The sequence below is a fragment of the Anopheles darlingi genome, chromosome 3 (assembly GCF_943734745.1).
Source record: "Anopheles darlingi chromosome 3, idAnoDarlMG_H_01, whole genome shotgun sequence".
NCBI lineage: Eukaryota > Metazoa > Arthropoda > Insecta > Diptera > Culicidae > Anopheles > Anopheles darlingi.
Window position 1 is genome coordinate 42472221 of NC_064875.1, and position 11218 is coordinate 42483438.

The following is an 11218-nucleotide window of genomic DNA, read 5'->3' on the forward strand; positions in this document are numbered from 1 at the left end:
CTGCTTAACTAGACGATAAATAATTTAAACAGTCTATTGCTTGAAAATTGACAAACAGACTGTGGCCCATAAAAGGTTATTTCTTGGGGAAATCTAGCAAATCCCTTATGCTCGCTAAGCCTGGTGCGCCCATTCAAAGATGGGAAGACTGATTATTTATTAAGAATATTTTTAAAAAATTACCTACGCTTTTATTCATACCTTTGAATACCTTCAAAGCAACCGTTTTTAAAGTATCAAAAAATAGTAGCCTATAAATTTGAATCAATGAATAATTCCAGGAAGTCCTCTATAGTGGTCTTATAGAATGCTGCAAAAGTACATTTTCCACAACTATGCACAAGGCCCATTTCTTCATTAACAACTATTTCATTCATCTCACCCATGTTCTACGAACTTCTTATCTCTAACAATTTTCATGTAATTATTTCACAGTACGCATCACAGTTTGCGATGAGCCTTCCCGTGTACGATGTCACGACGATGCTCGATGGCAGCTTTGTACCCACTCCACCGCCCACTATCATGGCCTCGAAGGGATGCAATAGAACTTTGTTGTAGCAAACGATGTATGTCAAGGGCGTCTGGAACAGGAATACCTTAGGTGAGACAGTTTTCAGCTAACGCAACCCTCAGCGCATCTTACCATTGGTATGAAGGTGAACGAGCGTGTAGTCACCCGAACGATCGACTTTACCGACACGGAATCAGAATAGCAAAGTTCACCAGAAAACGCACCGAATGTTTGCACATTCGGATTATCAAGAACTTGTGGAGGTTGGGCAGAACAGGCCGCCAACAAAAGCGCAAGTATCAGTGTCAGGAAAAGGACTAGGTATAGAGGATATCGTTGGAGAACCATCTCGTTGCTCGTCTGCACTGCTTAGGTCGACGATCGCCACCGAACTGAATTCCAGTGAAAGTGATGGAATCGTTTTTATATCTGGAAAACCGTATACCGGTTTTGCTGGGCCATTTGGTGGATTGGCTTGTCAGTCAATTAAACCCAGTTAAATCGCCTTGCTACGAGTAGTCGTAATGGCTGAAAATGAGAGCTTCGTTCCGTTGCGACTAAGTAGGTATTGCTTCCAAGAGACACAACGGACTCCACTCGATTGAATTTCACGATTGACGATTCATTCGTACGCGCCTTTATCTGTTTTAAACGTCACTCCGTTAGTCAAACGTTTCTGTGGGATGCAACGTGAAGCAAGTAACTTGCTCTCGCTTGGACATTGGTAATATATCCTATTTTTATTCGCAAAGGACACATTTCGATAAATTCTCCCAACGTTATACTCTCTCTCTCTCTCTCTAGAACGTTATACTCTCTCTTTTTCTCTCTCCTTTTATCATTCTGTAATACAGCTAACCTTCCACATGGCGCATTTGCAACAATTTTCTCCACACTTAAGAACAGTATGCATCACAATTTACGATGAGCTTTCCCCTGTAGGATGTCACCACGATGGAGACCTGCATCGATGAACCGATTCCACCACCCACCAGCATGACCTCGAAAGGATGCAATGGCACGTTGTTGTAGCAGACGACGTACTGCACGATAGCCTGTAACCGATACATATATTGAATGAAATTCACCAATGGAAAAATCCGGACCAACCTACCCTTGGAGAAAAAGTGAACGAGCGTGTAGTCACCCGAACGATCGACTTTACCGACACGGAGTTGGAGTAGCAAAGATCACCAAAAAACGCACCAAATGTTTGCAAATTCGGATAATCAAGAACTTGTGGAGGTTGGGAAGGACAGGACACCAACAGGAACGCAAATATCGTTGCTTGCCAAAGGGTTCGGTATCGGTGGCGAACCATTTCGCGGTCCGTCTGCACTACTGAAGCCAGCGAGCGATGCCGTACTGAATACCGGTGAAAGTGACGGGATCCTTTTTATATCTCGAAAACCGAAATGCCACCATTGGTACATCGGCATGGCTGGTCCTTCTGGTGAGTTGATATCGCGAGCTGATGTGATTCGATGGCGAAAACCATGTTTCATCCAGGGTACATTTCTTCATTAACAACTGCTTTATTTAGAATATCTTAACCAAGTGTGATGCTTATTTCCTAATCATCTTATAAGGGATATACGAGTTCAGTTATCATTGATTCTTTTCCCTTAACCACGGGGCTACTACTGGATTCCACGTCATGATTTGACTGGCACAGCTCGTTCTTTCTTTCGATTTTCAACACATTTTCAAAGCAACTTAGGTGCAGTACGCATCACAATTCACGATGAGCTTTCCCGTGTACGATGTCAATGCGATGGAGGTCTGCATTGTTGTACCTATTCCACCGCCCACTAGCGTGGCTTCGAAGGGATGCAATGCAACGTTGTTGTAGCAGACGACGTACGTAAGGGCGGTCTGATAACAGATAGATTTTTAGTGGACATCATCAACACTATCTTTTATGGCTAGCAAAGAAAAAACCAACTTACCCCTGGAGAGAAGGTGAAGGATCGTGTCGTCACCGGAACAATGGACTTTAACGTCAGGGAGTTAGAATAGCAGATTGTACCAGCAAACGCACCGAAGGATTGCACATTCGGATAGTTAAGTGCTTGCGGCGGTTGAGCAGAACAGGCCGCCAACAGGAGCGCAAGTATCGATGTAAACCAAGCGACTCGGTACGCTGGATATTGGTGGTGAACCATTATTTCGCTCCTCGTAGGTGCACTTCTTATGCTCGCGATCGATGGCGAACTGAACACCGGTGAAAGTGACGGGATCATTTTTATACCTGCATCGTGCTGAATTTGTCGAAAGGCAAACCGACATTTTCTTCCGTCCGTTTTGGCGGAGTTCGAAAAGTTGGAAGGCAAAGATTGATCGCAGTAATCGGTGGCCAGTCTGAGATTTATTAAAAGATTCGGCTTTTCGCTCTGTCTAATGCGCTGCAAATGCGTCAAATCGGAAACACGATTCCGTATACAGTTGCATTTTTTTTATGTGGATCATCGGAACAGCGCCGATTGCACAATTTCATGTTGAATCTTACTGCTGCGCAATCATATTAATGTGTTCGGCGTCGTCGTCGTCGTTGTTGTTGTCTTTACGGCACAGTACACCCTAACGTGAGCATTCCATGGCCCTCTATGTGCAGCAATAATAGCCAACGAAAGGGATTTCCCTCCGATACTTCCGGCAATAATTTGAACGTGCAGCTGCTCCGGCGAATTGGACATAACTTCAGCATATTTGATGGTGCTCATCATTGGCTAGAGAGAGAGAGAGAGATAGGAGAAGAATGTCTATTAGCTGTTAAACATAAGGACACCACACCAGTGACCACTTACCACATTAGCTGTGACGATCTGGACAGAGGGTTTGCTGCTTTGAGAACTGATCGGTGCGGAATAACAAATTTGGGAAGCAGTATCCACCGACCCGAGAGCAAATTGTCGATCCAACGATCGTGTAGCACGTCCTTCAGTGACTAGCACCAGCGCAACGATCGTTATGAGCACCCGAACGCACTGCATTTCACATTGAAACCTTTTCATATTTGCTTAATGCACTTTGCCGTGTTCCGTCAACAGAAAGCTTCTATTTCGGCATTCAATCGTCCTCCAAAGTCGGTGGTGAGTGCAACGCTGATGGGACTGGCTGGTGAACTTCCGAGACCTCCCATAACCAGCCGAGTGCCCAGAAGTGGTGATGCTTTCGAGCTGATTTTCACGAAACTAACGCTTTTCTGTGGAAGAAGGCATTGACCCTGATGTTTAATACGTTCATTTACTTGCCCTTGTCGCGGTAGTTACTTACTTTCGGCGTAAAAGTGACAGTTCTGCTGATCGGCACGAAACTAAACACGTCCGACTTGATCGATGTCGTGTAGCAGAGAGTAGCAGCCGCCGCGTACTTACCGATGATGGTGACGTGTGAGGTCGTGCTGTACGGTGCCTCACAGTGCACTACCGTTCCCACTGCAAGCAACAGCAACGCGAGCAGTCGGCCACCACACGGTCGGTACATTGATATGCACGTTTCGAGAACTGAACCACGAGTCCCAGCGTCAGATACGTTTTATACTTTTCGCGCCAAGGGTGAAAGTGCCTGGAGTGTATTGGCTCGGATTAGTCGCATGGAAGAGATCAATCGGAACGACAGCAGTACCTTTTATTAAACAGTCTTGTGGCACAATTTACAGCGTAGATCTAGTAGCTAAGGGCACACACACAAACTAGGCACCACAGAAGATACGCACGACGACGTTCAGGTGGCCGCCCTTCAGCGCGGTGATGACGATATCCGTCGATATTGGGTTCGCTGTTCCGATGCCACCGTTGACAATCTGGGCGTAGAACTTTTGGAACGTCGTCGACTTTAGCTCAATGTAGCGCACATTCTTCTGAGCCGCCTGCAAGTCGGAATCGGAGTTGAAAATGGTGTGCTTCTTGGAGGGGCGCAATACTTTGCAGCTTACCGTGGGAGTGAAGGAAAAGGTTCGCGAAAGTGGAGCCAGGCGGTGCGATTGAGAGCTGATCGAGTTCGTAAAGCAGATCGTTTGGGTGGGCAGACTGCTTCCGAACGTGAATTCGGTAGCTGGAAAGATAGAACCGGCCTGTGAGCGAACCGAGGGCGGCCAGCAGGAGACGGCGATGAGTATCGCGACTACCAGCGCCACTCCCGGACGCTTATCAAACCACTCCATGTGTTCTGGACTGTGCCGCTGGTGAAAGTATGCCCGATCGCGACTAACACGAGTGCAGACTCGGTTGCCCGTTTTTATAGGGTTACTGGCCCCTGGCTACTGGCCCGGATATATCCGGATTTCGGGCCGCCGGTCAATTTCGAGAGAATTACAACAAATTGGTTCACGGTGGTTGTAATTTGTCGTTTCGATTGCCTTGGCACTTGACACTTTTTAGAGGGCAAGGGTAATGCACTTTTCGGGGCCACCGCAAAACCGGTTCCGGTGCACCGAAGGTGCGAGGTGCACTCGGTTGCAGACGCTGGAGCTGTAGCCGTGGCCCGAAATTTCCGCGCAGCGTTCGTCGCTTATTGTCGTCGAAAGTCTTCTGACCTACTGCGGGCGAACCTGTTTCAATGCGGCTGGCCAAATGCCTGGGTTCACTAATTGATTGGACGAATTAAAAGTGAAATTTGTCGGCCTAAAAAGTGTCGCGAAAAATTTTCTCTTTCATCTGGGAATGGCCCTTGAGGGGAGCGTCGGGTTATTCGGAGAAATTGGAGCCGGGTTATTTAGTCTTGAACGTCGTAAACATCAAGGAGATCGAAAAACATTCGCCCATCGGAAGGCGAACAAGCGCAAAGTACTAGCTGGTTGACCAAAAACTGAATCAAAAACAGAAAACAACAGTTGAATAAACATGATGGTTCCTCTGCCTCAGCAAAATCAACAACTACCCACTGGTATGTTGTTTGTAAGGATGGACTCTGGTTAATTAGAGGAAAAAAATGAACATTTTTGATGATTTTTTTTTTGTGAAGAACTATTCAACTTTATTGATAACTATGAATGTCATATTAAACTTAAACTTCGCGAAAATAGTGGGACCTATTATGGGCAATTGTTTCTTAAAAGTATGTTTAGGACACCTAATCTAAAAAGGCGAATGGCTAAAAATGCTCTTTGTTCATTGTATAGTTGAAAAAGTGATTCATTTTTAGATGTTGCCTGAACAAGTTTAATGCAATTATCTTGTTGTGTAATAATCCAAAATGAAAGTATCAACAATTAAAAACACACGTTGGGAATAGTGCACAGATTATGTGTTAATTTTTTTAAATTAACCAGTCCAGTAGCTTTTATGCTAAGATTGGCACCGACTTTGAAAACGTTTGGTTAGGGAAAACTGCTTGAAAGTAACGAGATGTATTGAGCCATGAATTGCGGTTTTCCAAATATCCTTTTCTTTGTCAGCTTTGTTTCGTAAGATCCTAAAATTATACACAATACTTTTGGAAGAATAAGCGTAAAAAAGAAAATACCGAAGGCCCCCCTTAAACGTAATCAATACTCTGGTCGACCAAATAAGACAGTTTTCCCTGAAAAAAAAATCAACAATGGGCTAACAGTACAAAAGCAGCGTTACTAAACCTACAATAAACCACACAATAATGATCATAATAAGGCATAATGTGGCAGTACACCTAATAGTGTCTATCGAGTTCTATCGAGCTACGAACTAATTATTGTTTTAGAAGTGTCCTTTATCTGGTATGACGAATATTATTGACCGATTTGTGTTACTTTCATACTTTATGGTGAAGCGACCTACACTCCAGGCAAGTGATTACAGGATACTTCTTGTGCTGAAGTGCCTTAGCCGTGCTGCAACTCAAAAAAACCATTTAACATTTTTCTTCAAACGGCCAATAAGTTGGTCCCCCCACACTTTTTTCCACATCTTTGGCAGCGAAAGTACGTCTGGACAACCGATTTCCACCAACGCCAATAAAAGACAAAAATGCTAGAAATAAAAAAAAAATAAGAACCATGTACCACGATACGGATCACGGTCCCAGAATTTCGCTCTACCATTCGAATGAATTTCTCCATTTTGTAATTCAGCGCACCCCACTGCTTAAAGCCCCGAAGATCATCTCCCTGGATCCCTGGGATGCGTCTTTTGTGGGAGTCGTTTGTGATGAGCCGTTTCGCCTTAGAGCGCTCGTCCATTTGCCATTCCGCCACCGATTCCGCGTAGTCGTGCGGTCATGGATTCGCATTACTGACGGCGAAGAGCTCCGAGCAGCACAACAAGCGACCATAACGAACATTCCTGAGTGGGGCTGGTGGGCGGTTTTATTGTTATCGAAACAACATGTCGATGGCATTCAACGTTTAGGCGAGTTCTTGGCGAGCTTTCTTTTACTTTGTCCGCTCGCTCGCCCGCTTGCTTTGTGTCCATTCGAGATTTAGAGGCAAACAATTAGCCTCCGGAAGGATATGACGACCGGGAATGACCCTCAACGCTGCTAGAAACAGAGGATGGGAGAAAGTCCTCCGTTTCTGTCTTCGGAACGCCCTGTCCGAAGGTGGACCTGGAGCGATTTAATTTGAAATTGAGATTCTTTTATTAAAAACCATTCAGCCGACGGAGACAGAGAATGCGCGCTCGCTCGTTCGGTTGGAGGGCGCTAGTTGAGCAATGAAAGAATGTGGCCAAACATCACGCTCTGAATGAGCTGCCGATTGTCGAATTAAATTATAAGTTTCTCTTTAACCATCGGACGTACGATGGGATGAGGGATACGATCCAACGACTCTTGTGTCGTTCTCGAGACAACACACAGAAAACAACTGTAGCAGCAGTAGGAGCAGCAGACGCTCTTCACATTGATCCAATCGGAATGTAAAAAAACATATCTTTAAATATTCCAACGGAACCTGAACTTGTCCTCCGGAAAGTGAACAAAAAAAAAAACAAACCCTATAGTTCCGCTACGTCACCAGAGGTAAGCATCACCGGTTTTGAAGATAATTTTCAGTGAACATCCGCTGACAACTCCCGAACACAAGCATAGAAGCTGACCCCAGGAGAGAAAGAGGAAAAGCAGTTGGAGAGAAAAAAAACAGATTTCATGCGACGAACCGCGTGTGATGCCCAGATGTTATGGTCCTTGCTCGCGTGAACCGGTTTTCCCCCCGCCTGATGAGCAAAGGATGTTTGCTAGTTTTTCACAACGCACAACGTCCGTCGACCGCTGTCTTATCGCTCTATCGTGGAACCGAGCCGTCGAGCCGCGCGCCAAACCGAGACAAGCACCGCGTGTCAGCCGAAAGCAGCATTTGAATAAACATCATGCTCGTTCCGTTGTGCCCAACGGTTAAAGGGGTGCCTAATGCCAACGGTGGCCAGTGGCAGAACAGAAGAAGTAACGTAAAAAAAACGTAACAAACCCCGGAAGAAAAAAAAGTACTATCCATATCACCATTACACGATGCATGGAGGAACCGGGACCGCGTTTTTGGAGGTGAAATGATGGAGAGTTGGAAAAAAAATCCTTTCCCCGGGAAATCCCGTTGCTAGGACGCACACTCGTCTGTCTCTGTCGGTGTGTGTGTTATTTTATTGCGAGTGTTTTTTTTTTCTTCTGTCCGGTAGTTGGCCGGGAGGTTTCCATTTTTTTCTCGTGCTTTAGATTTTTTTTGTTTTTTTGGAGGGAAATTAACCAAGCAACCAGAGCGCCGCCGTCGGCAGCAGCAGCAGCAGCAGCATAAGTGGGAATCATGTTTCGGTGCGCGGGGACCGGAATTTAATCCATAAATAAATTGCTACTCATCTAGATCGAGGCATAATTTCCAGCCGATTTCAGGCGGCAGCGGCCGGATATGCAGATGGCGGCTCCGTGTGCTGAGTAGGACTGGCATTTTTTTATTGCTTTTCTGATCTTCCTTTCATCTGCATTAATGCTCACCGGCCTTGGCTTGTCACGGACACACTCTCTCTCTTTATCTAAAATTGTAACTGATCCCTTTGATCACATGAATGCGCACGGAAGGCAAGGGATACATACGTTTGGACCGTTCCGTTAAATCGTGGCTGGTGATTGTCTCACTATCGGAAGGACATCGAGATGCAGGTATCTCGCTTCAATCGCTGCTGCTCGGTGGCGGCTATTACGATGAAGCAATCAACTTCAATACGGCTGAAGACAAATTACATTCCGATTAACATACAGCTCCCAGTTCATGAAATGCTCATTCGCGCGTGTTCTTTAACCTTTTTCTTCAGAGGACAACAAGGCAACGAAACCCCTTTCCGTAATCTTTTCCTTTTTCTTGATACTTATGCAAATGTCTTCCTGGGAGAGGCCGTGGGATTCTGGACGTGTGTGTGTGTGTGTGTGCGTCCTGCAAGGTGTGATTGTGACGTGCGCCAACAAGAAGCTTTGAACCGGAAAGTGAAAGTACAAGAAAGGTTTCGTCTTTCTTCCCCTTTTGGCATCTAGTCCCTTTTCGATTCATATTTAAATCTGGCCAAAGAATATGAAGAAGAAGAAGAAAGGGACGGAAAAATGACTTGCTGCGTGCCTGCTGGTTTGCTGGTTCTCCATCGAGCTAGTTCCGGCCAGTTCCGGGCATCGAGTTTGGTCTCCGACGGTTGTTACTTGGTTCGAAGAGGGTTTTTTTTTGTTCGGTGAGAAAAAAAGGAGTCCCCAAGCGAAGACACAGCACGCCACACACGCATGCAGCGTTCCGTTTGTCGTCGTCATCGTCGGAAGATGACGAAGCAGAACAGGCTGGTTGGTATCGGTTGGTTGGCCAAAAAGGGGGGCAGGACGGCCATCGCAACGTGTTATTAATTGAATATGTTAATTTAGGTCACGCTGGTTCGTTCGCTCGCTGACGTTCTTCTCGCGAGAAAGCAACGCACGGTGCGCAGATCCAAGGAGCCAGGGAGCGATCGTTGCCTGGGAAGCGGCCGCTGTTGTTGCCAGATTCCGGAGGTTTTCGGTTTTCAATTTCACGACCCACGTCGTCGTTGCGAGGATTTTGGGAAGTGTAACAACTGTTGGATTGATATTCCTTTTGCTTTGGCTTATTTTATTTATTTTTTTGCTTCCTTCGCTTCCTTCTTTTCCGTTGCCACAACTTTTACTTTCCATCGAGCCGATGCGGCGGAGTATAAATCACTCCCGGCCACGGGGCCAGCTGATGGTTTGGTTTGGCATCGAGGAGGGATGGTAATTTATGCGCCAGTTGCCTGACGATCTTTTCTGCGGTTAATGAGTGGCAGTGGGGCTGAATCCTTGGAGAATTCTTGCGGATTGAACGTTGGCAGCAGCTGACCCCCAGGTTGCGTAATGCGACCGGTGCCCCGGTGAAGAAAGGGAATCTCATCCCCGTTGACGTCGCTGACGACTGTAATTGCGATCCTTTGCTTGTGTGGTGGTCAGTCTCCTCCTCTGCCCGAGGGACCAGATGTTGCTTGGATTCCGGAAGAGGACCAACGACCAGTTGATGGTTAAAGAACGAAGACGAACGGTTGGTTTTTGTGCGAGGCTGATGAGGATTAATGTAGAAATGAGGAAAGTTTTAATTACAAAAAGCATTAGACATCGGGCACATTTTGGGCATTTCGGGGTCGATATTCTAATTTACTAAACTCCACGAACGAATATCCTCCAACTTGTGTCCAAGGAGCACCTGTAAAAAGCAGGAGACGAGATCGGAACCTGTCCCTTGAGCGAACAGAATCGCTTTATGCAAACTCAAAACTCAATCAGCAAGCAAGTAAAGAATCCATTCCCCCTTTTTTTTGCATAAACACATCCTCTAATGGTAGCAATGGAACATAATGATGGGATTTGTGGTGCAACATTACAGCAAGGCCTCTATTGTAGTGTGCCCTCATAAATACGCATTCTCTCCTTCCTTCTGTTGGCGTGTTCTTTGATCAATTGTCACCACACACACAAACGTGCAAAAAACAACCTGGTGCCATATTCTGGTGACATCCGCATCCACAGGTCCTAGGATAGAGGTCGAGGAACTGTCTTTGTCACCGTAGAGGATACCCTGTCATCATCAAACCATTGTCACCATTGAACCCGGGAAGGCACAAAATGGGCTTTTGCGAGATGAATTGCGTGCAAAAGGGGTTGAAAGGGTTGACGAAAAAGAAGAAGATAAGGAGCAACAGATAAGGTGACGAGGAGCGCCGTGAGAAAGACGAGCCCCGATCTGAGGGCTTCCTGCTGTTCTCATCCAAATCCAAGTAGGACGCAGAGTGTGTGGAGATCAATTTTTCTACCATCAGAAGGGGGATCGCGCGCGAGTCGCATAATGAACTGACGGTGAAAAAGGATCTTCATTTTGCATACCTGACAGGTATCCCTTGTGCCAGGTACGACCAACGAGAGGGACGAGTGTAATCGATACGCGAGATAAGCAAAAGAAGGTTTTCGAAGAGGCTAATTAGGAGTTGGCTAATCTTTGGTATTGTCGCAGGAAGCCAGAAAAAAGGAAGATGAAAAGAGAAAGTGAGAGAGCGTTGCTTTTGCTATAATATCGAAGCGATTAACGGACATTCGTCGCGCAACAGACCGCATCGATAAGGCCGCGGACATCTGCAAACATCGATCGAGGATTTTGGATTAATCCCACCGAACGGACACCACGGAAATGGCACCCGAAATGGCGTTCGCAAATCGAAGCAGCCATTTGTATTTCACCCTCGAAACCTACACTCACACACACACACACACTCGTGGACGCGT

The 11218-nt window shown here is 46.1% G+C and overlaps 2 protein-coding genes across 2 annotated transcripts; both read right to left on the reverse strand.

Annotated features, from left to right (window-relative positions):
- Positions 1-2030: 2030 nt before the first annotated feature.
- Positions 2031-2768, reverse strand: LOC125957242 (uncharacterized). The gene is made up of 2 exons (XM_049689803.1): positions 2464-2768; positions 2031-2389 (listed from the first exon to the last, which is right to left on the reverse strand). The coding sequence occupies exons 1-2, from the start codon at positions 2755-2757 to the stop codon at positions 2231-2233; spliced, it is 453 nt and encodes a 150-aa protein (XP_049545760.1). The 5' UTR covers positions 2758-2768; the 3' UTR covers positions 2031-2230.
- Positions 2769-2863: 95 nt separating this feature from the next.
- Positions 2864-4004, reverse strand: LOC125957241 (uncharacterized). The gene is made up of 3 exons (XM_049689802.1): positions 3791-4004; positions 3322-3719; positions 2864-3243 (listed from the first exon to the last, which is right to left on the reverse strand). The coding sequence occupies exons 1-2, from the start codon at positions 3998-4000 to the stop codon at positions 3558-3560; spliced, it is 372 nt and encodes a 123-aa protein (XP_049545759.1). The 5' UTR covers positions 4001-4004; the 3' UTR covers positions 2864-3243; positions 3322-3557.
- Positions 4005-11218: the final 7214 nt, after the last annotated feature.

What these genes read in the sequence shown, in the direction of transcription:
- LOC125957242 (XM_049689803.1), bottom strand. Translation starts at nt 2,757, where the DNA reads ATGATCCCGTCACTTTCACCGGTGTTCAGTTCGCCATCGATCGCGAGC. An exon ending in CCTTCACCTTCTCTCCAGGG is followed by an intron (nt 2,390 to 2,463) that starts GTAAGTTGGTTT and finishes ATCTGTTATCAG; the next exon opens with ACCGCCCTTACGTACGTCGT.
- LOC125957241 (XM_049689802.1), bottom strand. Translation starts at nt 4,000, where the DNA reads ATGTACCGACCGTGTGGTGGCCGACTGCTCGCGTTGCTGTTGCTTGCA. An exon ending in CTGTCACTTTTACGCCGAAA is followed by an intron (nt 3,720 to 3,790) that starts GTAAGTAACTAC and finishes CTTCTTCCACAG; the next exon opens with AAAAGCGTTAGTTTCGTGAA.